This window comes from Capsicum annuum, chromosome 4 (assembly GCF_002878395.1).
Source record: "Capsicum annuum cultivar UCD-10X-F1 chromosome 4, UCD10Xv1.1, whole genome shotgun sequence".
NCBI classification, from domain to species: domain Eukaryota; kingdom Viridiplantae; phylum Streptophyta; class Magnoliopsida; order Solanales; family Solanaceae; genus Capsicum; species Capsicum annuum.
The window spans coordinates 5,277,940-5,305,030 of NC_061114.1; the positions used below are offsets into that span (position 1 = coordinate 5,277,940).

Consider the following 27,091-nt stretch of genomic DNA (forward strand, 5'->3'; position numbering starts at 1 on the left):
AAACCACCTCGTTATATGTGCACTTCACTCTCGAAATAAGATCTATATAATACATGTATTTCACAAAATCACCTCGCTATCTGTGCACTTCACTCACGAAATAAGGTCTATATAATATGTAAAAATAACATAAATCCTAACTTTATTAAAATTATTTAAACTCTCTCCCACTTTCTTAATTATTTTACTCTCTATCCTGATTTATATACATAACAAGGCCGACATATATATAGAAACTTTTGTATATGACAAGGCCGACATATACATAACAAGACCGATTCATATACATAACAAGTATGACAAAACCGACATATACATAACAAGGCCGACATATACATACCAAAGCCGATTTATATACAAATAGGGCCGACATATACATAGAAAGCTATGTATATGTATTAACTTAAGAAATGAGATTTTTGTAATATGTTTGGAGAGATGTGATTTTTGTAATAAGTTAAATTTAAGTTGTGGGTTTGTGTAATTTTTAGATATAATATATGTACTCCACAAAGGCACAAAATCACCTTGCTATCTGTGCATTTCATTCTCGAAATAAGGTCTATATAACACATTTACTCCACAAAACCACCTCGCTATCCGTGTACTTCACTCTCAAAATAATATCTATTACACAATACTTCATCCGTCTCAAATTACCCGTCCCAAATTAAGATAGCATATTGATTAAGAAAACTAATTAATAACATGGCTAGTTTACTATAGTGTCCCTATTAAATGATGTTTACATTTTAATTTGAAGAAAAAGTAATTAATGCAAAGGGTAAAACATGAAAAAAAAAATTGTCTCTTCTTGATTAATGAAAAAGGACAACTAAAATTGAAAATCAAATTAGAAAATTTGAAACATGTAATTTGGGACGGAGAGAGTAGTACATGTACTTCACAAAACCACCTCGCTGTCTGTGCACTTCACTCTTGAAATAAGGTCTATATAATACATTTTTTAAAGTTATCTTATTGTTTTTACTTCTCTAATTCATTTGATTAGTTTATATAATATTCACTATTTTTCATTTTATTTATAAGATTTATCATGCCATTTTAACTGATATTTCACATGAAATAATAGAGTTTAATACCCACTCATTTCTTTTTTTAATGTCTTGCGTATTTCTACATACCTCTGATACTAAAATTTTATAAATTGTCATCACAATATTACGATAAATTACGTGGCAATATCTCTCACTTAAAGCCAAATTATCATGATGATATATAACTTTTTAAAACCATCAAACGAATTAAACCCCTGAGTCCTCCATAAAATCACCTTGATATTTGTGTACTTTACGCCTGAAATATTACTCTTATTAATTAATATTCAATTAACATAAAAAAATATATTTTACCATTGTAAATCAATTTTCATTCATATATATTCTCACTTTATCAATAATTTTTTCTCTTTTCTTATTTACACATTATTATTTTCTAACCTAAGTCATTAATTATTTGTTCACTCTCCAGGAGAAATGAACGAGCTTCCTGATGTCTTAGCCAAAATATATTAATTTTTAATATAATGCAATCTAATATATTTTTACTTTATAATATTTTTTAATTTATTTTTGTTCACAAATATAGGAATGGGATAAAAGTAATGCCCTAGAGCATTATCTAAACTACTATTTGATTATAGACTATGAAAATTTATTTATTAAATTGATTAGATTTTTAAAATCTTATCTTCAAATTTTATTTTAAGTTCCAACTAATTTTTGAAATTTTACTTACAAAACTTTATTTTTTCTTCAATTATAATACATGTTTAAACATAAATTCAAATCTCAAAAATCATAAATTTCTGAAGATCGAATTCTTATATTTTAAATTTAAATTTTAAAACTTACGATCAAACCGAAGCTCAAAGACTATTATATTATTTTTAGCAAAAACTATTACTCATTTCACTTTGTGGTAAACAAAATTTATTACATGACAGTAAAAAAGTATAATGTATGTTCGTAGAAAACTTCGAAACTCAAAAATCACAGTTTTTAAAATTTAAAATTTAAAATTCAACATCTACTATCAAATCGAAGCTTAAATATATTATTTTTTAAGCTAAGACTTATTTACTCATTTTTCTTTATGGTAAACAAAATTTTAGAAACTCAAATTTATACATTTTAAATTTTAATTTTAAAATCTACAACCAAATCGAAGCTTAAAACATCATTATATTATTTTTTAACTAAAACTTATTTACTCTTAAAAGACCATTATATTGTTTTTTTAGCTAAAACTTATTTACTCCCCTTTCTTAATGGTAAACAAAATTTATTCCATGAAAGTAAAAAAAAAAAAAAACATCTTATATATTTGTGCAAAAAAATAAATTTTTTCTTATAATAAAAAAAAATTCCTAAAATGAGTACTGCTTTTTTAGCTAAACTTATTACTCATTTTACTTTTGTGGTAAACAAAATTTATTACTACATCAAAGAAAAAAGATAAAAAAATGAAAATCATCATATATATTTGTGCAAAAATATATAATAAAAAAGTCCCTAATCCCCATTTTCTTGTAATAAAAAAAATTCCTAAAATGAACAATACAGTTTTTAGCTAAACTTATTACTTATTTTACACTTATGGTTACCTCACCAAAGCAAAAAAAGCAAAACAATAAAAGCCATATTATATATATTTGTGCAAAAAATATAATAAAAAAATCCCTAAATCCCCATTTTCTTATAATAAAAAAATCTCTAAAATTTACTGTTTTTTAGGTAAACTTATTACTCATTTTTACTTTTATAGTAAAAAAATTATATTACACCAAAGAAGAAAATAAAAAAATAAAAGCCATGTTATATATATTTGTGCAAAAAATATAATTAAAAAATCCCTAAAGGCTCATATTCTTATAATAAAAAAAATCCCTAAAATGAACAATACTGTTTTTAGCTAAACTTATTACTCATTTACTTTTATAGTAAAAAATTTATTACTAAACCAAAGCAAAAAAAATAAAAATAAAAATAAAAACTATACTATATATATTTCTGCAAAAAAAATAAAGTATTAATCAAAAACATCCCTAAATCTCCATTCTCTTACAAAAACAAGAAGAGAGAAAAAAAAAGCAATTCCTTTTAGCAGTGAATAGTAGTAATAATAATCCATCACTGTTTACCGCCGTGAACCGCCGTGTCTCCGCCGTGAACCGCCGTGAACCACCGTGTGGCAATCGAAATGGCATCTTCGGGTGCGGCGGCAGCTGATCCGATACCGATGAGGGATGAATTTGAGGAAGATGAAGAAGAGGAATACGAAGAAATCGAGGTTGAAGTAGAAGAAGAAATCGAAGAAGAAGGTAAAATTTATAGTGAATGTAGATGATTAAAGTTGTTAATTGTTTGTGTTAGTAATAGCTCAGTTGATTGACTACTTGAATTTTAGCTCAGTTGATTGTTTACGTGAATTTTAGTTCAGTTGATTGACTACATGAATTTACATTTTTGTGTTAGTAGAAGCTGAGTTGATTGGTTACGTGAATTTTCATTTTTCAATTTTGTTCGTGAGGATTTGATTTATAAGTTGTTAGTCATTAGAAATTAGAAAGAGCAAGAGAAATCGAGGTTGAAGAGGAAGAAGGTATAGTTTTTAGTGAATGTAGATGATTAAAGTGGTTAATTGTTTGTGTGTTAGTAGCTCAGTTGATTGACTACATGAATTTACGTTTTTGTGTTTGTAGCTCAGTTGATTGGTTATGTGAATTTTTGTTTTTGTATTTGTAGCTCAGTTGATTGGTTATGCGAATTTTTTGCTCAGTTGATTAATTACATGAATTTACATTTTTGTGTTGGTAGCTGAGTTGATTGGTTGTTGGTAGCTAAGTTGATTGACTACGCGAATTTTTGTTTTTGTGTTGGTAGCTGAATTGATTGACTACGTGAAGTTACATTTTTGTGTTAGTAGCTCAGTTAATCGACTACGTGAATTTTAGCTCAATTGATTGGATACGTGAATATTTAATTTTGTGTTAGTAGTTCAGTTGATTGACTACCGTGAATTTTTGTTTTTGTGTTCGTAGATCAGCTGATTGGTTACGTGAATATTTTTTTTTATGTGTAGCAGCTAAGTTGATTGACTGCCGTGCATTTTCGTTTTTGTGTTGGTAGCTCGGTTGATTGGTTACGTGAATTTTTGTTTTTTGTGTTGGTAGCTCTGTTGATTGACTACGTGAATTTTTGCTTTTGTGTTAGTAGCTGAGTTGATTGACTATGTGAATTTACATTTTTGTGTTTGTAGTAGCTTAGTTGATTGACTATGTGAATTATTATTTTTGTGTTAGTAGTAGCTGAGTTGATTAACTATGTGAATTTTCAATTTTGTGTTAGTAGTAAGTCAGTTGATTGCTATATTTGATTGTTGTTAATTTGAAATAAGAAGAAATCGAGGCAGATGAAGAAGAAGAGGTGGAGGAGGAGGAAGAAGGTGAAAAGGTACAATTTTAGTGAATGTAGATGATTGAAGAGGGTAATTCTTTGTGTTAGTAATAGCTCAGTTGATACTACGTGAATTTTAGCTCAGTTGATTGACTAAGTGAATTTTCATTTTTCAATTTTGTTCGTGAAGATTTGATTTCTAAGTTGTTAGTCATTAGAACTTAGAAAGAGTACGAAGAAATCGAAGTTGATATTTCATGTAGAAAACTCAACTTTGTAGTTCAAGTATGAAACTCGAAAAATCTAGAAAAAGAAGAGGAGGTAGAGGAGAGGAGGAAGAAGAAGTGGAAAAAGGTTCAGTTTTTAATATTGTAGATGATCAAAAAGACTTTTTTTTTTGTGTCTGTTTGTTATCAACTTCAGTATACTGACTTTCTAATTGTTCACTTTTCCTATCCGAGCGATGATGATATTTCAAGTAGGGAAAGTGAAGAATTCATAATTGAGGTGTGCTTTTAGGTAGGAAACTCGCACCTTGTAGTTCAGGTACGAAACTTGAAAAGTGTAGAAGAAGAGGAGGAGGTAGAGGAGAGTAGGAAGAAGAAGAGGAAAAAGGTTCAATTTCACTGAATGTTGATGATCAAAGAGGTTAATTTTGTATGTGTTATCAACTACAATATGCTGATTTTCTAAGTTGTTAACCATTAGTAGTTTAAAATAACACTTGAGTATCTATTTTCATGCTATTTTTAATTGTATGTATGCTCTTTGCTTTCTTTTTCATTAGAAGTGGCAGACGAGGAGGAAGAAGAGGAAAAAGGTTTAATTTTTACTGAATGTAGATAATCAAAGAGGTTTTATTTTTTAATTTTTTTGTGTGTGTTATCAACGTCAGTATGCTGATTTTCTAAGTTGTTAATAATTTTAGTTTAAAATAACACTTGGCTATTTAATTTCTTGCTATTTTAAGAGTTAATGATTTAAAAAATACACCTAAAGTATCCATCCCCATTTTTGAGTTTCATAATTGAACTATCAGTTGCACGAGGCAGGAACTCTGAATTATAATCAACTATTTATCAAAACATAACTTAACTATTAATTGTTCACTTTTCCTGCTCGAACAATGATGATAAATGATGATAATTCAACTGTGAAAAGTGAACAATTGAATTTTTGTGTTTGTGTTGGTAGCTGAGTGGATTGACTATGCAAATTTACATTTTTGTGTTGGTGGCTCAGTTGATTGGTTACATGAATTTTTGTTTTTGTAGTGTTAGCTAGGTTGATTGACTACTTGAATTTACATTTTTGTGTTGGCAGCTCGGTTGATTGGTTATGTGAATTTTTGTTTTTGTGTTAGTAGCTTTGCTGATTGGTAACTTTACTTTCTTTCTATTTTTGATTGTCGTTAATCTCATTAGTTAAAAATCACACTTGGGTATTTACTTGCTTGCTATTTTTAATTGTCTATATGCTCTTTGCTTGCTATTTCATTAGAAGAGGTAGAAGAGGAGGAGGAAGAAGAAGAGGAAGAAGTACAAGCTGAAGAGGAAAAAGGTGAAGGATCAATTCCAATGAACGTAGATGATCAAAAAGGTTAGTTCTCTTGTGTTATCAACTCCAGTATGCTGATACTTGTGTTGCTAATCATTATTATGTGATTTTTGAATTAATACGTGGCTATCTTTTTTTTTTCAAATAACCGTGGTGTTCCATCTAGCTTGCGTGCAACTCGACTAATACTTGTCTATCTACTTTCTTGCTATTTTTAATTGTTTTGGTACTCTCTTGTAGAAGAGGAGGAAGAAAAAGGCCAAGGATCAAGCCCACTCAATGTAGCTCATCAAAAAGGTTAGTTCTTTGTTTTATAAACTCCCGGTCCCGTATGCTGATATTTAATTTATTAATCATTGTTATGTTAATTCCTTTTTTAATGTAATACTTGGGTATTTACGAGTCTTTGCTTTGGGTGCCTGCTATTTCATTAGAAGAGGCAGAAGAAGAGGTAGAGGCGGAGGAGGAAGAGGAGGTGGAGGAGGAGGAGGAGGAGGACGAAGAAGAAGAAAATGGTAAAGGATCAAGTCCACTCAGTGTAGATGGTCAAAAAGGTTAGTTCTTTTGTGTTACTACTCCAGTATGCTGATACTTAGGTTGTTAATTATTATTATGTGATTTTTCTTTTGGAAAATAATACTTGGGTATCTACTTTCTTGCTACTTTTGATTGAGGAAGAGGAAGAAGAAGTCCAAGATGAAGTAGAAAAAGGTCAAGGATCAAGTTCGCTCAATGTAGATAATCAAAAAGGTCAGTTCTTTGTGTTATAGACTCTCTATGTTGATATTTAAGTCATTAATCATTATTATGCGAATTCCATTATTTGAAATAATGCCTGGGTATCTACTTTCTTGCTATTTTTAATTGTCTGTATATCTAGTTGCGTTGCTTGCCTGCTATTTTGTGAAGTATCTAACTTCATTTGTCTTATCTGGTTGTTTTTCATGTCAAATCATTGTAATTTTGTGAGAATTAAATGGAACATTCAATTCCTTGGGGAGAAACCTGCTTCTGCTACTTTCGGTCTTATTAAGATTGCTATTTAATTTAAGCTTCATTCGAGCTTATTATTTTCCATGCCTTTTCCTTTTTGGGATGTGTCCTTTTTTGGTGTATGTGTACGCGTTTGTAAAGGGGACTTGGAGAGCCAATGGCAGTTTGTGAAACAACAAATGTGCAATAGGAGCATGCAATTTTTTCCTTTTTTAATGAAAGATATCAATTTACATTTAAAACTTGCTTTCTTGCAATCAGTCTCTGTTCTACTATTATCATTTTATTCAATGTCATTGCACCTGTCACATATTTCTCTGCTTCCTTGCCTACAAAGCTTTAATCTGTTCTCGTTATCTAGTTTGTTTCCTCTGCTTGTTCTTTTCTGCCATATTTGTGAGAACTTGCCAATTATAGCTTTAACTGCGATGCACGTATTTATGAAATCTCATTGGCATGCTGTTAGATCCTAAGTTTTAATGGATTCCGTCTTTGATACCGGGGATAAACTAACTAAACCTAAATCCTGGCATTATTATCATGGGCAGTATAAGTTGTTTCATGTGAAGCGAGATTTTTCCACCTCAAGCACCATCATATTTGGATTTGTAAAAGAATTTCAAGATTATGTGCTACGAATTATCAAAGCCAATTATTTGGGTTTAGTATCTCACAAGTTTTGTTTGAAGAATTACAAAGAATTATAAAGGCACAAATGTGTTTCCCTTGTAAACATCGAGTAGTGACTTGATGAGAAGCTTTTGAAATCCTTAGCTTGCCTTGGAGTGCATGCATCATTCTCCCTTTCTTTAAAAGAATTTGACCCCGAATAGGAACCTAGCAAGATCATTAGGAAGAAATACAACAACAAAGACCTCATAGCATAAGGATTAGCACAATGGTCAAGAAACCTACCATTAGGTCAAGGATGCACAAACTTGTGATATGACCAAGCATTAAATACTCTCATGAATCATGAAGAACAAATTCTCATATGAAGCACAAATTATTTGGCTATTCCTACGATCATGAAATAAGGATTTCCTTAAAGACCTAATGGTGTCAAAGTACCAAGTAGGCAATATCATATTGGTATCCATGATACATAAAGCATAAGAGATCCTCTATTTCAAGATAAAACCTCTTCCAGGGTGATACCATGACCAAGTCACACACTTTTAGGTGTTACTGGGGTCGAAAGGAAAGAGTATCCACAAATTTGGGTCGAGAAAACAACCATTTACACCATTTAAGCTCCTATCAACATAAGATGCACTCTCAACATAAGCATGAATATCATCATATGCTAAATAGTAAAGAAATGTGTCACACAAAATGATTTCATCCAAGGTGTCATCACATGGAAGATCACTGTTAGGTCCAAGATCATAATTAAACATATTATCAAGAATCGGAACACACTCAAAAGAAGAATAGTATTTTGTGAACAAGTATCACCTTCTTTGTCGATACCATCCTCCCAACGAGCATACTATTATCCTCCAAGAGAGATTTCCATCATTTGGAAGTCAACAATCATGCACTTGCCATATTTTAAATCCTTATGGTCACCAAGTGCAAATAGATCACCATGGAAGGACAGTCAAATCAAACTCATCAATGATGTCCATAATTTTACGCTCATCTTTGGAGTCATTATCAAAAGTAGGCACAAAACTAAGATTAGGACAATCTGAAGAACAAGTATCATATTTCAAACTAGTGTTAGCTTCCCCGTCAAAACAAGAATCCCAATTTGACACGAACTAACACGAAAACCAAGGAGATTATAACTCAAGTCATCACATGAATCAAATAACCATCCTTATCTTCATAAAACAAAAGGGGGTGTTATACAAAGGGTCACAATCAACACCATCATTATTAGAATAATCTCTAGCTGGTTTTCTAAAATTATCCAGCAAATCAAGGTCATTTTTGCCTAAAGGATCATCCTTTTTCAAGAATGAAAGATCGATATCAACAATTGGATAGTTAACACAATCTTCAACCAATCCTATATTCTTAATGGACTCCAAGAAATAGGACAAGTGAATTTTATGACACTTTTTTAGGGTAAAAGGTTAGTAGGGAGTGTTATCGTGTTTTCCAGGGGTTTGGCTTGTAGGTGTTTTCTAGGGGTTTGGCTTGTACTAGCTGTTTTAGTGTAGTCCTTTCTTTTGATATCTATCATATCTATTGTTCAATGTGTTTTGATTATCAGATTATTTTGTTGTTGTTCTTGTTCTTTCTTGTAGACTTTGCATTGTTTCCCTTGTTAGTTTTTATATTGTCTTCACTGTTTCCTTCTCCTTTCTGCTTGGGATTTCTACTCTTGAGCCTAGGGTCTTCTAAAAACAGGTTCTCTACCTCCACGAGGTAGTGGTGATGTTAGGATCTTTAGAAAAGGATTGAGTTGCAGGGCGATATATAAATTTAGCTCGTTAAAGGGAGTCTGAAACCTTAAAGTTAATGGAAGAGAGAACTCCGATCTCTTATTTTTTTCTGGAATAAGACTTACTAATTTATTCCTGCAAAACCCTATCATTATGGAAGTTGGAAACATAAACCCTATTCTAAACTAATAACTGTAGCTAACCCTAATCCTTATGAAACTATGAAAAATAAATCCTATTCTAGAGTAATAAAGAAAACTACTACAAATATAATCAAATACTTGATTTGATTGGGCATCCACAACATTACTCCCCTTATGTTGAAAGAAATTGTCCTCAAGCTCGAATTCAGAGCAATCATCTAGAACTTCTGGAATAGTGTCAACCGAATCATCCAATCCTAGACAACTTTTCTTGTGACTGACGTTGATAAATTCAGTTGTACAAGTTTGCCGAAGTGTGACTAATTCGCCCACCGGGTTACTACTTTCAGGAAGTCCAAATTGTTGGAAATAATGTTTTGGAATTGTTTCCAACTTTTTGGGCCCTTTGCTCGTTCAAGTCGATAATACGATAATTGTGCTTCTCCCAACATGTGACACCAACCACTCCAACCTTTTTCTCTTCCGGTGTATGTTGATTTCAAATAACTTTTACAACGATGTGCCCAAATTAATGGGTTGATGGTGCTGCTATAGGTAGGAAAATCCATTTTCTCATACCTTGGTACTGTTGAATGGGAATTACTACTTATTACCACTTGTTGGATGATTCTGATCGGCTAGTTGAATAGGCGGTATATTGCCTTTAGTAACGGGAATTAGTTGATCTGGCGATTGCCAGTCATCGGAGTTATACTCGACTCAGCTCCGTGGGTTACTCCGTGGGTTACTGGTTTTGTGGAGTCAATTCCCAAGCTAGACAATTATTCTTGGATGACTTGGACAATTCTTTTGCCGAGACGTTGTTCTATTGCTGCAATTTTAGAGTTCATTAGGGTTTTTGTAATTGCATGTTCTTTCTGAAATCTGGAATTGATCTCATCGCCCATTGTTCTAGGCTCAATAAGAAAGCTACTAAAAATATAATTAAGTACTTAATTTGATTGGCTTCCATGCATCCACAACAGGTAAGATCTACGTACACTTTACCCTCCGCAGATCTCATTGGACATGTTGTCGTTGCTATATTTCTTTACAAACAAGTCACTCCTTCTACTCCCTTCACATGACAACGTATTATCATTTGTTTCAACTATTGTCTAACCTATATCGAGTTGTAGTGGTTCTTATTAAGCAACCAATTTAATATAGTTGGCTTATCATTTTTTTTATGAGGTAAATAATTTTATTAACAATTGAAGGAACCTTGTATACAATCTATATACCAAAAAAGAGAGCCTACACCAAAATATGGTTCTCAATAAAAGAGGTCCAATACACATAAGGACCTCAAAAGCTAAGTTGCTCGAACTCGAGCGTGGGTGTCCGATATGGGTGCAGATTTAGAGGTTGGATTCTTCATGATCTCAATTTTAAGATTTGAGGATATGGATCCAAGTATGAGGATTTGGCTAAAAATAATTCAAATACCTAAAAATGGAATTATAAAACCAAAATTATGAGATATTCCGTGGAAAACTTGAGGAGAAAACATTGATCAAGTGGAGAATCTTGAAAGCAGAACAAAGAAAAAGTAATAACATAGAAAATTCTATATACAAGATATTCCATTTTCTTAGATTTCACCTTAACTTTTGGTTTGATTGCAGAAATCATTAAATCTGTGCGGCGGACTTTCCCTGTTGATTTTGGTTAAAGTACCAAAAATTGGTTGACCAAATTGGGTACAGATCCCACACCGATACCCACACCCATGTCGTGTTGACACGGTTGCGACACCGAAAGTGAAGAGTCGTAGTAACTTAGTTCGAAAGTATACCAAAAAGGAAAGTAGAGACATAAAACTACTTTGTATTTTTAAAAAGCTTGCTCTACTCCTTCGAGGGCACTCCTATTTCGCTCTTTCTGAATGACCCACATAGTTGCTAAGGTTTATACGCTTGGGCCCTTCTTCCCTCTCATATGAGTCTTAACTTTGCTAAGCCTACTTCATTGTGCCTGACATCACCCGTTGCATCCCAAACAAGCTAAGGACCACCCTCTATAGCCTATTAGCCACTTTACAATGCAATGGTAGATGGTCTACATGCTCACCGTCACTCGTGTACATAAAGCACCAACTGGCATAGGTAATTCTCCTTTTCCTCAAATATTGCACTGGTAAAATCATTCCCCTTGCCACTAATCACACAAACTCACATCTCTTGGAACTCCTAGATATCCAAATGGAGTCGTGAGGGAATGAATATTTCTCTCTCACAAGCAAACTCTTATAAAAAGAGCTGACAGTAAATAAGTCATGTTTGTGAGGGAATGAATATTTCTCTCTAACAAGCAAACTCTTATAAAAAGAGCTGACAGTAAATAAGCCATGTTTGCGCTCCCGCCAGATCCATGCATCTGATATGTTGTTTGGTGTCCATCCCATACAAATATTCTGCCAAATTGTGAAATTTCTCCATCTCCCAATCTTGGAAGTTCCTTCTGAGTCTTAAATCCCAGTGAATGACCTCTTCATGAGAACTACAAATTTGTTGGACTGGCATCTTTCTTTGAGAGGAACACAAATATATTAGAAAAGGCTTCTTTCAACTTGTTCTCCCCACACCACTTATTTTCCCAAAACCTAATTCTGATTCCGTCTCCAACCTCAAGGAAATATGTCCACTAAAATCTTCCTGTTCCTTCATAATACTCCTCCTCACCCTGTAAAAGATGTTATACTCGTGATCCCATACATATCGGCTCTCACTCCCCCCCCCAAGCCCCTCTAGTAAGCACTCCCCTCCGCCCCAAATTTCCATATCCACTTCCCTAGAAAAGCTTTATTAAATACCTTGAGATCTTTCAGTCCGAGTCCTCTTTGGAGATGTGATGCTCTCCAATTTAATAGATGAAACTTCATAATTCAATCCGCTGTGTCCCATAAAGTGTTCCACTGAAGTCTTTCCAACCTTTCAGTTACTTTGCCGTAGGCCCGCAAAATTTACATGAAATATATAGGAATGCTGGAAAGAGTGCTCTTGATCAATACTTCCTTACCCCCTTTCAACAAGTACCTCTTTTTCCAACCTGCTAGCCGCTTCTCCACTCTCTCAAACACAACACGGGATTCCACACTGCTAGATCTTTACTCGAAGCACTCAAAGGTAAATCCAGATATGTAGTAGGTAGAGTACCCATTTTACAATTCAACACCTGCGCCATCTTCTCAAATATTATCCACCACTCCATCGGTGTGATTTCACGTTTTCTGACATTAATCTTAAGGCCAGACACAACCTGGAACAAACTAAGAATGTTTCAAGTGATCTAGCTCTAGCTGGGACACCTTTGCATCATAAAAGACCAATGTGTCCATCTGCAAATAATAAGTGAGTGACTGTCACATGACTGTGCCCTCTGATAGAAGCATCAAAGCCGTTCAGTAGACCTTCACTGATCCCCCTTTCCTTCATCTTGCTCAAAGCTTCCATCACCAAGATAAATACAATAGGGGGATAAAGGATCCCCTTTTTTCAAACCCTCGAGCTCCCTAAAGAAACCTCAAGGACTTCCATTCACCAACACACAGAATTTGGCTGTGGAAGTACAAAGCTCGATCAATCTCCTCCATGTATCTCCAAAACCCATCATTGACGTAATGGAATCCAAGAAATTCCAATTCACCTGATCGTAAGTTTTCTCAAGGTCCAAGTTACATAAAATTCGTGGCACACCTTTCTTCATTTGGGAATCAACCACTTGACAAAAGATGCATCCAGAACGGTCTTCCTTCCACAAAAGCCTTCTAAGAAGTGGACACCGCCATCCAGAACCTTTTTCTAGTGAATTATCATCTTTTCGATGACTTTGACCCAAAAAAAAATAATTCTTCTAGAATCTTTGTTCATCTTCAACCATCAAGTCAGTTATATGGTTAAAAATCTGTCATAAGATTGTTTTACATCTCCACTTTAAAACTCTTTTGATTCACCAACAATCTATGTTGTGGTTACAGGTTAGTATTTCATTCACAAGCAATCTTGTTCTCCATCATGCCCTAGTTTTATTACCCTTCTCTATAGTATGTCTTATTGGCTATACCTTCATAGTCAATCTTCTTTTTCATAGTCTCAAGTTTCTTGATCTATTTACTACATGTTTTGTCAGTTTTCAGAACACACTTCCATTTGATTAGGTGGAGGTACCTTTAGTCTTTTCTAATGAACTAAGGAGCAATTAAGGAGAAATCTCAATCATCTGGTGTCTTTTGTAGAATTCATTCTATTCTCTTCACTGGTGATCATATGCACATTACCTCGTTGTATTTCACTTCAAAGTCCTCTGCTCCACAGTTTGGCTTTTTACATGGAGCTTCAACACTGCTCCTAGGTACGATGAAGCTTATTGCAGTAGGTACATCAAAAGTTTTTCATGCTTGATGACCGAGATTACGTTTTCCCTACTTCTGAATTTGGAGTATTGAAGGCCAATGTTTTTCAGTTTCAAACTTCTACGCTCATTCCTTCAACCAGTGTGAGTGAAACATAATTCTGTTATTAACTTTATTCAGCTTTGATGATTAAGATGACATCATTCAATGAAGGTGAATGCTCTTTCCTCCAACATCTATTTTTTTTTTTCATATTTCAATCTTGTAAAGCACCGTATTGGGGCGGGATGGATGAAGTGGTAGCTTGCTTCGGGGGTGTTGTGTGATAAGAAGGTGCCGCCCAACCTTAAAGGCAAATTCTACAGGGTGGTAGTCCGTTCGGCCATGTTGTATGGAGCGGAGTGTTGGTCAGTTAAGAACTCCCACATTCAAAAAATGAAGGTGGCGGAAATGCAGATGTTGTGTTGGATGTGTGGGCTGACTGGGGGGATAGAGTTCGGAATGAGACTATCAGGGAGAAGGTTGGTGTGACTCCAGTGGAGAATAAGATGCGGGAAGTCCGATTGAGATGGTTCGGACACGTGATGAGAAGGGGCATGGATGCCCCGGTTCGTAGGTGTGAGAGGCTAGCTTTGGATGGTTTTAGGCTGGGTAGGGGTAGGCCAAAGAAGTACTGGGGAGAGGTGATTAGGCGGGACATGGAGCAGTTACAGTTCACTAAGGACATGACCCTAGATAGGAAGATCTGGAGGACGCGAATTAGGTCAGAAGGCTAGGGTCAGTTTGGGTCGCTAGTGTAGGGAATTACATGGTGGGGGTATTATTCTTGTTATGATACCTTGTTTCATGCTTTATTACGAATCTGTTTACTTTTCTCTGTTTTCTATTACTTGTGGGTGTCGTATTTATGTTATGCCATCTTGTTCCATGCTTTACTATGTATTTGTGTAGTATTTCGTGTCTCGAGCCGGGGGTCTATCGGAAATAGCCTTTCTACTTCTTTAGAGGTAAGAGGTATGGACTGCGTACATCTTACCCTCCCCAGACCTCACTATGTGGGAATACACTGGGTTTGTTGTTGTTGTTGTTGTCAATCTTGTAAAGCAAAAGTAAATATTGCACCTGCTCTGCTGTATGCAGACGATACCTTTATGTTTTGCAACGTGGATGTGTTTCAATCATGCGCTTCAATGGCTCCAAGTAGTCTCAAGACCGAGGATTAACTTAAAGAAGCGTAAGATCATCTTGATGGTGGAAGCGAACAAATTCATTTAGCACCAAGTGTTCAATTGCAGTGATTTAAGACACCTTGGGTGACTTATTTAGGGTTACCTCTAGGAGCATCACAGGAGGAAATATGTTTTCAGGAATCCGGTGATTGGAAAAGTTGAGAAGATGGCAGGGTGACAGAAGAGTTACTTATGAAAATGAGACAAGACGGTATTGATCTAGAGCACTCTATCTATCACTCGTGTATTTCAGGTCTCATGCACGCACACTAATGGTATCAAATAGTTGAAGAGGCTACAAAGGAACTGTTATAAGATACAATAAATGGAACAAAAAAGTTACATATGATGAATCAGGAGGTGGTATCACATCTTTAAATAAGGTATGGTGTGCTCGAGTGATAGATATGTGGGAAGTGGCTTTGGAGGTTCAGCTATTGGATATAGGCTCTGTGGAGGGCAGTGATAACAGACGATGGCAAGAATGTGGGGCGAGGGACTAGAAATATTTTATTATCTGATGAATGTGGACCCTGGGGATATATCATTAAGTGAGATGAAGTTTAGTGATGACATCACTGTTAAAGCTGTCAGTGAAATAATTCAAATTTTGGAAGGATAGGTAGTGTGATAATGATGTAATAATTTCTTTTCGGACTATCGGCAACATCTTGCCAAAAGTATATGATGACTCATCAGGTTTACAGAAAAGGACATAAAGTGGAATATTCATTGGGATTATAAGTTCAGAAAAAGCCACAAGATTGGGAGAGAGAGATTCCAAACCTTGATGTTTTTTTTTTAAATTGGTACTGTTAACCTTGATGATTTCTTTATATAAATAAAGCATCACACTGTTGAACTAGGCACTCAGTAATTGGGGTGGAAGGGAAGAGTGGGGTGGGGGATTGTTCAAGGCGAATTCCTAGTATCACAGGTTACCTAAAGGAGAGGATAACGGTTCGTGCACCTGCTTGTTTAGATTTCTGGTGAGCCAAGGGAGGTTTATTTGTTCTTATGATTGGCAGTAAGGAGGTCTTATAAGCGCTGAAAATCTGTCAGGAAATAACAGTTAACTATGTTACTGGTGCTTTAGATGCAAATGATTGACAAGAATTAGAGCACTGCTTGTCATAAGTTAGTTGATGCCTGCTACTATTAAGGACGCAATGCACAATTAAACTTTCAGAAGAAAAAGAAGAAGATGCGCAGGGATGCTGCTCCTTTGAACCATGGGTACTTTGGAGATTGAGGAACAGATGGACTTTTTTGTTTAGTGAATTATTGGTGTACGCACGAGGTCATCTTCAGTTTAGATGAACGGAAATCACTTGTTGAGAACTTTATTTTTCTGTAGGTTCTCAACTCTTTTCCCAGTACTTGTATACCTTCTTTTTTCACATGACATCAGTAAAATAATTAATTTATATTACAGAATTTCAATACAAGAATGGACTCTAAAGCATGGACATAACCTTGATCGGGCATGGCTTGAAATTGGGAATAAATACAGATTTTAAATTTGGGAACATAATACCATTAGTACTATAATTTTATGTTCTTGTTTAATTTAACATATAGCTTGAAATCGACATTTATAAAATAACAAATCATGAAAAACATATTTCATCTTAGCAATGTTATAAGATGGTATACTTTTCATAAAAATTTAGGGGCTACCAAACTATTTAATGTAGGAAACAATCTGCACATTTTGTATGAATTCAGGAAGGCTGGTGTGTAATTCGAGGATACAAGTCTGAGGAGAAAACGGGATCTTCATCAAAAAATAGAACAGGTACATGATAGTGTCTGACGCGTGTCCTCATGTGTGATACTTGTATTGGTGTTTAGGCATACAGTCAGATATAGTAGTACTATATTTGTTGTCTTTTCATATAATAGGTCGATTCTATTGTTTTTAACATGGTATTAATATCACTCGTCTGCAGAATTTAAATAGAAATTCTTTTTAACTCAACGTGTGTATTGAACACAGTCTTAATCTCAGAATGTAGGGTTGATCCAGGAAAAAAGTAGTCTACTATCTTCTTTTGTGTTTTTTTGCTGATGTTCCCGTTTTGGGATGCACTAAGTTTCCTGTGTCCTTGGTCGATCTGTTAGGATTACACAACCTCTTTTTGTGTTTAGACCTATTTCCTAGGTAAATCATCATGGAGCTTCTGCCACAGAGCTTGGATGTGTTTTATGGTGGAGACATTTACATTGGCAAGAGTCTTTATTGATATATTTCTTACTTGTAGATGGTAACCAAATTCTGGAGCCTTTGGGGCTTGAACAGCACTTAAGACCAGCCTTTTCTACTCAACAAGAACCTGTAGCAAATTTGCTGCAACATACCCCTTTAATTAAAGGTGGTAATGACAGTTGCAGAATTTCCAATTCAGATGAAACAAGAGAGAGGATAGATGGTGAGAACTCTTACTATATCATATGGGAACACTGGTTAGTTTGAAGGGAAGATACTTGTATATGGTATTCTGTAGACTCACAGAGATTCGTTTGGAGTTCTTGCAGGAAAAAGAATCCTCATAAATTCTGATGTCCAAGCTTCTGGATGTGAGTGTGGTGAAACAAATACAAAGAGAATCCAGCCTTTTGGTCACGAACTGGATGCTGAAATATTGACTGATGTTAAAGGCAAGGAGGCTGTTGGAGTTCAATTTACTGAAGGAGGTGATCAAGAAGCTGTGAATGATTTAAAGCAAACATCACGAAGGTTTTAGTTATACTGCTGATGCCTTGTTCTTTTCTGTTATAGTTGGAAGTTTTACGCTGCTTTTGAACGTCTCTTACTGGAAATTCTTTTCCATATATTTTAAGTAGACCAAGTTTGATACTATCTAGTCTTTCCAGGTTGGATGTTCTCAAGACAAGGCAAAGAAGTTTGTCCCCTGCTGCTGATTCTAGGGGTGGAAGCAAAAGATTAGCAATGAGATGTGAGTTTTTTGCCAGGGGTTGGTGCATCAAAGGGAACTCCTGTAGATTTCTTCACATAAAGGAGCATGTGACTAGCCATGAGAAGGATGGTAGTCTAGATGAGACGATGATGAAAAGCAAAATTGCAGATGACAAAGGTAACCCTGAACTATAGTCCTTGAGGAACTTGTTAACGTGCTTTACTTTGATATTGTGAAGCTTGCTTAACTAATTGGGACGAGGTGCCTTATTGTAGGTTTGGAAGAGAACTGCAAAACGTCTGTACTGGATGGTTCTTCTGATTCAGTACAGTCGGCAGTTAGATCGGGAGAAAATCTAAAACTGAGAGAGGAGTTGTATATGCGTACGGGTGGACCTTCGTCCACTCCAGACATTGGAAGAGAGAGTCTTGGATGCAATCCATACTTAGCTGCTTATAGCGCCTCGTCTTCTCAATTTCTCAAAGATGGCTCTTTACATAAGAATAGCCTCCATCATGATCTGCGTCATTGTTCTTCTTCCCGGAAGGTCGATGCCCTTGATGATCAGAGGCTTTTGGATAGTAGCCAAGAATATTCTTCTTCTAGATCCACCTCTTTGCAGCATAAATCTTCAGCATTTCCTAGTTCCAAAGCCAGACTTTCTCAGATTGATTTATCACGGGACACACGACACTCATCTGATTATAGAACTGTTGGGTCTTTTGACGATTGGGAGCCATCTGTTCCTTTTCGACCATCATTCTTGCTTACTCAAATGATTGGATTCCCTGAAAGCCTGTATGATCCTATTCGTGATAGTATTGATCAAAGTAATGTAGGAGATGGGCCCTCAAAATTCTCTACCTCTGGAAAAGGAGGGTCTGTATTAACCAAGCATATGCAGGCAAATGCTGATCCAGTTTCAACAGGAACCTTGGGTCCAGAACAGAGCTCCAATAAAGTTCCAATTTCTGGTCAAATCCACCATAGGGATATATTGCCCGACAACCTGTCCGATAAAGATTTGCCTAGTAATGAAACAGATACAGCAGATACAGCAGTTGCTCATCAGGAAAACATGAATACCTCTTCAAAAGAAGAGAAGCTTTCAAGTTCTGCCAACCTCAAAGGTGTCACAAAAGCAGATAAATTTAATTTATCTACTGAACTACTGCACAGCAGGCCACGGAAAAAGACGCATTTAGAATCTGAAAGGCTCAGACAAGGAAATGAAATTGATACTGATTGGAAGACGGACAGATCTGTGAACAAAGAGTCAAGAGTTATGAAGCAGTTTCATGCTGCTCTTGTGGAATTTGTTAAAGAACTATTAAGGCCAACTTGGAGTGAAGGTCTCATGAGTAAGGATGCTTACAAGATGATAGTCAAGAAGACAGTTGATAAAGTTGAACACTCTTTGCATCCCAATCAGATTCCTAATACTGCTGAATCAATCGAAGAGTATTTTGATATATCTCAGCCAAAACTTGCTAAGCTAATTGAGGTGAGTCATGCCACAAAAATAATACCTTTGCTGTAAAGAGTACTGTATGTGAAGTCTGCTCGTCCCTAATTTGAATAGTAATTTGTGTTTGCAGGCGTACGTGGAAAAATATGGAAAATCCTGATAATATGAATGAGCTTTGCTCAGAATAAGGGGGTGCTTGGATATATATGGAAAATCTTGAAACTATCATATTAGCTATGGTTAGCATATTGCCAGCAATAGCGAATTGGTGAAACACTAATTTGCTATTTCTAGGGGTTAGAATGAAGACTTGGAAACCATTTATTTTCTGTACGGATTTTATCTGTTTATATTAGAAACTTTTCTGCTACCTTTATGGGTTGAAAGAACTTTTCCATCGTGTTTACTGAGTTATAGCTTCAGTAGAATTTTCAAGTATGTGCTCTTGTATGCTTTACTGGAGTCAACTATTGTATTGTAACTTCTCATTGGGCTTATAGCAATGCCAGTTTCTAAATAGGTGTTGGTGGTTCAGGTTGTTAGAGTATTGACTGTTGTTAGTTTAGAATATTAAAATTGTTAAGGTTTTAAGACGTCCGCATCAGATAAATATTATATTTGTATGCATTTGGCACCTACAAATAGGTGTGTCATGTATTGATCAAATTATCAAGTCATCAATATATCTTCTCCCTATAGAGGAACCTTAGATGCTAGGATAGTATAGATTATAGTGTGAAGTCAAATTGACCTGTATTTTGACTTTATGTTTTTGGTGTAACCATTTGTATTCCAGTGACACTGTCTTATCATTGATGTTTTAGATTCTCTGTAGTCACAGACTGTAGGTCATAGGATATTCTTGTAAATATTGTTTCAGTGCAACCTCTAAGCACTGCTTTGCTTTAAATGCAAAGCAAAATGATGCTCAACTTCCAAGCTTAACTGCGCCGCAACTGACCCTTGTGGTCTGGCCCTTCTCTGACTCCGCTCATAGCGGAAGCTTTACTGCAGCTGCCCTTCTTGATAGAAGAGACTTTAGGAAAGCATACTTGGAACACGACCACAATGACTCCGCTGGAGAATGAAATGAATTCCCTCTTTCAGCTGATTCTAGCAAACATAGGGTTTCTTTTTTTATTATTTTTTTTATTTTTTGTTGTTGTGTTGTGGCATGCCTTTGCTAAGACATGTGTTTGGTACATTAGGTATCACAACTTTCAACTGGAAATACCTTATGTTTTTACTATCATGTTATGAGTTAACTGATTCATTTGGAGCTTTGAATGGTAAGAGATTTCTTGTTTAAAATTGTGACTTGTTACTTCACTATTCTGTAGCTATCATATAGTTCCAACTTTACTTTTATTTCATTCTAGCAGGAGTAAATATAGACGCATTCGTCTCGAGGGACCCTTTTTCATTAAATCGTACTTTAGCTGTTTGTTAATCTTTCTCTGCAGGTTGGGCTCTGAATTGATTAGTGAAGAAACACCAGTGTCATATGCCCTAACATCCTCTTTGTGCCATAAATTTAGTCTGTGACTACCTTTTGTACACGTTTAATGTATGTTCACGCTTGGAACAAACCCCTCAGTCCTCTCTGACACCAGAATGTAGTGTCCCTAAAAAATGTTAGTTTCATGAATCTGAGTTGCTGCTTATGCGGAAATGATGACTGGATAGGCTCCGTTGCCTTTGTGGGATCAATGAAACTGGAAAGATGGCTTGATACCCATCCTTGGAGGCATTATGGTTGGAAGGCCTTAGCCGTCTCTTCCTCGAAAGGCAGGATTGAAGGTAAATGAGTACACGACTCGCGTTTTCAGGGCCTATGAATGCCTTGGAAAAACTATCCAGTTCTTCATTGATTCTGTTATTTGCAGCAACATGAATGACACAGAAGTTCTGTTGGTTACTAATAGGTATAGGTTAGTAGGAGTTTTTGTTTAGTTTTTTGAGCTTTTGAAGGTTGTTCTAGTCATCTAGTGTGTTTAAGGTTCCATTCATCTCTGAGTTGCTGTCTTATATTTTGAGGATGAACTTCTTGATTTGTCTATCGGAAACAACCTCTTTACCTCTGAGGTAGGGTTAAGGGCTGCATACACACTATCCTCCCAGTACTCGACTCGACTCTCGACTCTGTGGGACTACATTGGGTGTGTCGTCGTAAACATCTTCATTTTTTCTTATGGAGATCTAATCATTTTAGTGGAACTCAAAGCCTTCTTTGCTCGGATCCTCCAAAATGTTGCTGCATTCTTGTTGAATCTGCCAAAAAATGCTCACTTTTTGACGACCGCAAACCACCAGTGGCATTTTTGGCGAATTCTGACACAACCAACAACTTTTGTTTTTTGGAGGATCTAAGTGACGTGACATACTACGATCACGTACAAAAGTGTCGTCGGGGGCGGGCCAGACGCAGCAGAGCGATGATGATCGGGGAGCGGGTTCCCCACTGGAAGGGGATAGAAGACGGCCATCTCAAGGCACATCATGACCTACAGGCAACTATCTCTAAGTCTAAGTTGCAGTATTATATTTTAAGAGGATGAACTTCTTGATTTGTCAATCGGAAACAACCTCTGTACCTCTGAGGTAGGGGTAAGGGTTGCGTATACACTATCCACTCAGGACTTGACTCCGTGGGACTACACTGGGTGTGTTGCTATAAACATCTTGATTTGTCTTATGGAGATCTAACCATTTTGGTGGAACTCAAAGCCTTTTATATGCGATGGTATCACTAAGTTATGTTACTCGGTCCTCCAAATGTTATTGCATTCCTGTCGGATCCTCCAACCGGCAAACAACCAGTGGCATTTTTTGTTTTTGAAGGATTTAATTGACATAACCAGTGCCATGTTTGGTAAATTCGACAACATTTTTGAAGGATTCGAGCAAGATAGTTAGAGTATAGTCATTGTGTTGATATCTTTTGGTTCTTTTCCTGGTTAAAGTTAAATTCATTTGTTTAATAGTTCCATTATTGATTAAATCAATAATATTTAAATGCACTGTTTTAATTATATGCTATATATTACAAAAATTCATTACGAATTTGATATGATCACTAGTCACTAACATTTGTAATTTGGTACATCTTTGTTCAATGTAATTATATGTAATCGTATGGTAACTTAGATGACTTATGTAATAATTAATAAAATTTGAATTATTAATATTTAAGGTTTATTATTATGAGTTCAATGGCATAATACAAATGTACAATTACTATACGATACCAAAGTTTGGTTATGCTCAATTATTCTTCGACTCAACGTAGCACTATAATAAGTTCGATTGTGCTCGATTTGTTCAGCTTGACGTAAGGAGTAAGATAAGCTTAGTTTATTCTTTGATTCAACATGGTACTATAATAAGTTCGATTTGGTCAGCTCAATGTATGCTCAATTTAATACAAAACTAGGAGTAAGATAAGTTTAATTTATTCTTCAACTCAACATGGTACTATAATAAGCTTGATTGGGCTCGATTTGCTCAGCTCGATGTATGTTCAATTTTATACAATAAGCTGAATTTATTCTTCGACTCAACATGGTCCTATAATAAGCTCGATTGGGTTTGACTTGCTCAGCTCGATGTATGTCCGATTTTATACAAATTAAGAGTAAGATAAGCTCAATTTATTCTTCGACTCAACATGGTATTATAATAAGCTCGATTAGGCTTGACTTGCTCAGTTCGATGTTTGCTCAATTTTATACAAAATTAGTAGTAGGATAATCTCAATTTATTCTTCGACTCAACATGAAACTATAATAAGTTTGATTGGGCTTGACTTGCTCAGCTCGGTATATGCTCGGTTTAATACAAAATTAGGAGTAAGATAAGCTCAATTTATTCTTCGACTTAACATAATATTATGATAAGCTTGATTAGGCTCGACTTGCTCAGCTCAATTTTATACAATAAGCTCAATCTATTCTTCGATTCAACATGGTACTATAATAAGCTCGATTGGGCTCGACTTGCTCAGTTTGATGTATGCTTGATTTTATACAAGATTAGGAGTAAGATAAGCTCAATTCATTCTTCGACTCAACATGGTACTATAATAAGCTCTATTGGGCTCGACTTGCTCAGCTCGATGTATGCTCGATTTAATACAAAATTAGGAGTAAGACAAGCTCAATTTATTCTTCGATTCAACATGGTACTATAATAAGCTCGATTGGGCTCGACTTGCTTGGCTCGATATATGCTCGATTTTATACAATTTATTCTTCAACTCAACATAATACTATAATAAGCTTGATTGAGCTGACGTGCTTAGCTCGATGTATGCTTCATTTTACAATTTATTCTTCAACTCAACATGGTATTATAATAAGTTCGATTGGGCTCAACTTGCTCAACTCGATGTATGCTCGATTGTATATAAAATTAGTAGTAAGATAAGCTCAATTTATTCCTCGATTATAATAAGCTTGATTGGGCTAGACTTTTTCAGCTCGATGTATGCTCGATTTTATACAAAATTAGGAGTAAGATGTTGGTGTAGCTTTGTATAATCATATATACCAGCACACCAAGCTTGAAAAAGACAATATTTAACACGTTATGATGTTACAAAAACTTAGGAAAAATCAAATTTATCAACATCAATACATATCAAATGACGATGATGTTTCATAGCAAATATTTATCAGCATTGAATTTCCATTTAGTTAATTTAATTAATCAGGATTAAGTAATATAATAAAAGTAAAACATGTATTATTGATCATAATCGAATAGAAGAAATATATATGTATAAATATATCTCTGCATCTATTATTTAATTTGTTGTCTGATTTGATTTGATGAGTTTAAGAAAATAATTTTTTGTTTGAAATTTTGTAGTTTCAAATTAAAGATATGGAGAATATATTAAAATATTTTTTTTATGATCTTAAATATGTTACGTGAAACATTGAACTTAAAAAGTTGCTATAAAAGAAAAGAGATATTTTACTTAAGACGACTAAAAAAGAAATTAAGACAAATAAAATAAAATGAATGGATAGCTCTTATTCATGTACTTTCTCCGTTTTTATCGTTATTTTTTTTTGTCCGTTCCAAAAAAAAATGTCATCATTCCTTATTTGCTAATTATTTAAAAATACAATTTTACTTTTACGCTTATTGATCCCACTTATAAGGTCTCACTTAATTAAAAATAATAGTAATATTTTTTTTTAATAAAGGATAATTTGATAAATATCATCAAGTCATTTCTTATCTTTTAGGCCTCATTTGTTTGCACTTAATGAAGGTCTGAATCTGAATGGTTCAGACTTCTGATCATTAAGTGCATTTATTTTTTATTAAGTTTTTAACTCTTAATAGGTCTTAATCATTCAGATCTAGAATCAAGTCTTAATAGGTTTGAAGGGATATTCTAGTGTTGGATAATATTCACCACTCTATTCATAATCAGCAGTTACCACCACTAACCACCTCTACCACCGTAACCATTGTTAACCAACACCCACCTCCACCATCACAACCATCATCGACAAAAAATACCGCTACCAACCACAATTGTCAACCGTTACCACCCTACTACCTCTTTTATTCTAATTATATTCACCATCACCACTGCCGTTAACAACATCAGAATCATCAACCACTAGCGGTCAATCCCTACTACCAACCAACTCATCTATCACAACTAGCATCACCACTAACTACCACTATTACATCACAATCTCTACACATTATTTGGCCGCCCCCACCATTGTCACTAGTAATGCCACCTCTACCACTACTTCAACCAGTACTATCGCTACAATTTATCTCTACTAGCAACCATCTCCACCATCACAACAAATAACATCTCCAACTAACACCAACACATCATCAATCATCATGCATTCATGTTTCAGCCAACACAATTAACACCTTAAACTACTAACATCAAGCAATGTCACATCACAGCAATCACCACCACCATCAATCGCTACCATCATAACAGTCACTACAATACCAACCATCACAATTATCACCACCAACAATATTAATCATTAACATCAATTATTGTCACCGCAATCACCATTACAATTCATCTTCACTATCACTAACAAATATAAATATTTTTTCTCAATCAAATACTAATAATTTTATTATATTAAATTACATGTTTTTTAATATATAATTAATTTTTTATTTGAATTTTATTTTTTATTTTATTATGTATACAAAAACAATCTTAATCATTCAATTTCCAGATATAGAGACAACATCTTAATCATTCAGATGTGCATTCAGATTCGGACGTTTAAATCTTAGAAAAAAAACAAATAGAGCCTTAAACTTTGTGTTCGATTAAAATATGTCATATAAATAAGACCAAAGAAATAAATTTTTCAACCTGTTCTAGAAATATTTTTTTTGAATCGAAGATCGAAGGTTAATCAGAAACAACCTCTCTATTTTATACGAAATAAGAATAAAATTGATGTATGCTCTAATCTGAACAAGAACGTCACCTTTGATATTACATTAAATATGTTAATATGTTATCGTAGAAAAAGAGCTTTAAAGTAAAAAATAAAATTACTATAATATGATCTGAAAATTATAGATGAGACTCGAGGGGGTGTGAGTGACAAATTAGAGGTGTGGAGGCAAACCCTTGAGTCTAAAGGGTTCAGGATGAGCAGAAGCAAGACAGAGTGTGTGGAATGCAAGTTTAATGACGTGAGGCGGGAGAATGAGGTAGTAGTGAAGCTGGAATCACAGGAGGTAGGTAAGAGGGAGAGTTTCAAGTATCTCGAGTCCGTGATCCAGAGTAACAGTGAGATTGATTAGGATGTCTCGCACCGTATTGGGGCGGGATGGATGAAGTGGAAGCTCGCGCTGGGGGTGCTGTGTGATAAGAAGGTGCCGCCTAAGCTTAAAGGCAAATTCTACAGGGCGGTAGTCCGTCCGGCCATGTTGTATAGAGCGGAGTGTTGGCCAGTTAAGAACTCCCACATCCAAAAGATGAGGGTGACAGAAATGCGAATGTTGCGCTGGATGTGTGGGCTGACTAGAGGGGATAGAGTTCGGAATGAGACCATCCGGGAGAAGGTTGGTGTGACCCAGTGGAGTGCAAGATGCGGGAAGTCCGATTGAGATGGTTCGGACACGTGAAGAGGAGGGGCATGGATGCCCCGGTCCGTAGGTGTGAGAGGCTAGCGTTGGATGGTTTTAGGCGGTGTAGGGGTAGGCCGAAGAAGTACTGGGGTGAGGTGATTAGACGAGACATGGAGCAGTTACAGCTCACCGAGGACATGACCCTAGATAGGAAGGTCTGGAGGACGCGAATTAGGGCAGAGGACTAGGGCCAGTTTGAGTCGCTAGTGTAGGGAATTACTTGGTGGGGTTTTTTTTTTTCCTGTTAGGAGTCCGTGTTCCATGTTTTATTATGAATCTGTGTGCTTTCCTCTGTTTTATATTACTTATCGGTGCCGTATTTATGTTATGTAATCTTGTAACCTTGTGCTGTGCTTTACTATATGTTAGTGTGGTATCTCGTATCTTGAGTCGGGGGTCTATCGAAAACAGCCTTTCTACTTCTTCAGAGATAGAGGTATGGATTGCGTACATCTTATCCCTCCAG

At 35.3% G+C, this 27,091-nt stretch overlaps 1 protein-coding gene across 2 annotated transcripts; it reads left to right on the plus strand.

Annotated features, from left to right (window-relative positions):
• Window positions 1-3,047: 3,047 nt before the first annotated feature.
• Window positions 3,048-19,879, plus strand: LOC107868350 (protein FRIGIDA-ESSENTIAL 1). 2 transcript variants are annotated; one of them, XM_016715026.2, is made up of 10 exons: window positions 3,048-3,343; window positions 5,919-6,017; window positions 6,216-6,272; window positions 6,410-6,529; window positions 6,654-6,725; window positions 17,355-17,522; window positions 17,629-17,830; window positions 17,968-18,188; window positions 18,287-19,515; window positions 19,610-19,879. In XM_016715026.2, the coding sequence occupies exons 1-10, from the start codon at window positions 3,223-3,225 to the stop codon at window positions 19,637-19,639; spliced, it is 2,319 nt and encodes a 772-aa protein (XP_016570512.2). In that variant the 5' UTR covers window positions 3,048-3,222; the 3' UTR covers window positions 19,640-19,879. The 2 variants fall into 2 exon arrangements, with proteins under 2 accessions (XP_016570512.2, XP_047266587.1); XM_047410631.1 differs by having other exon boundaries at window positions 6,422-6,529.
• The last annotated feature ends 7,212 nt before the right edge of the window (window positions 19,880-27,091 follow it).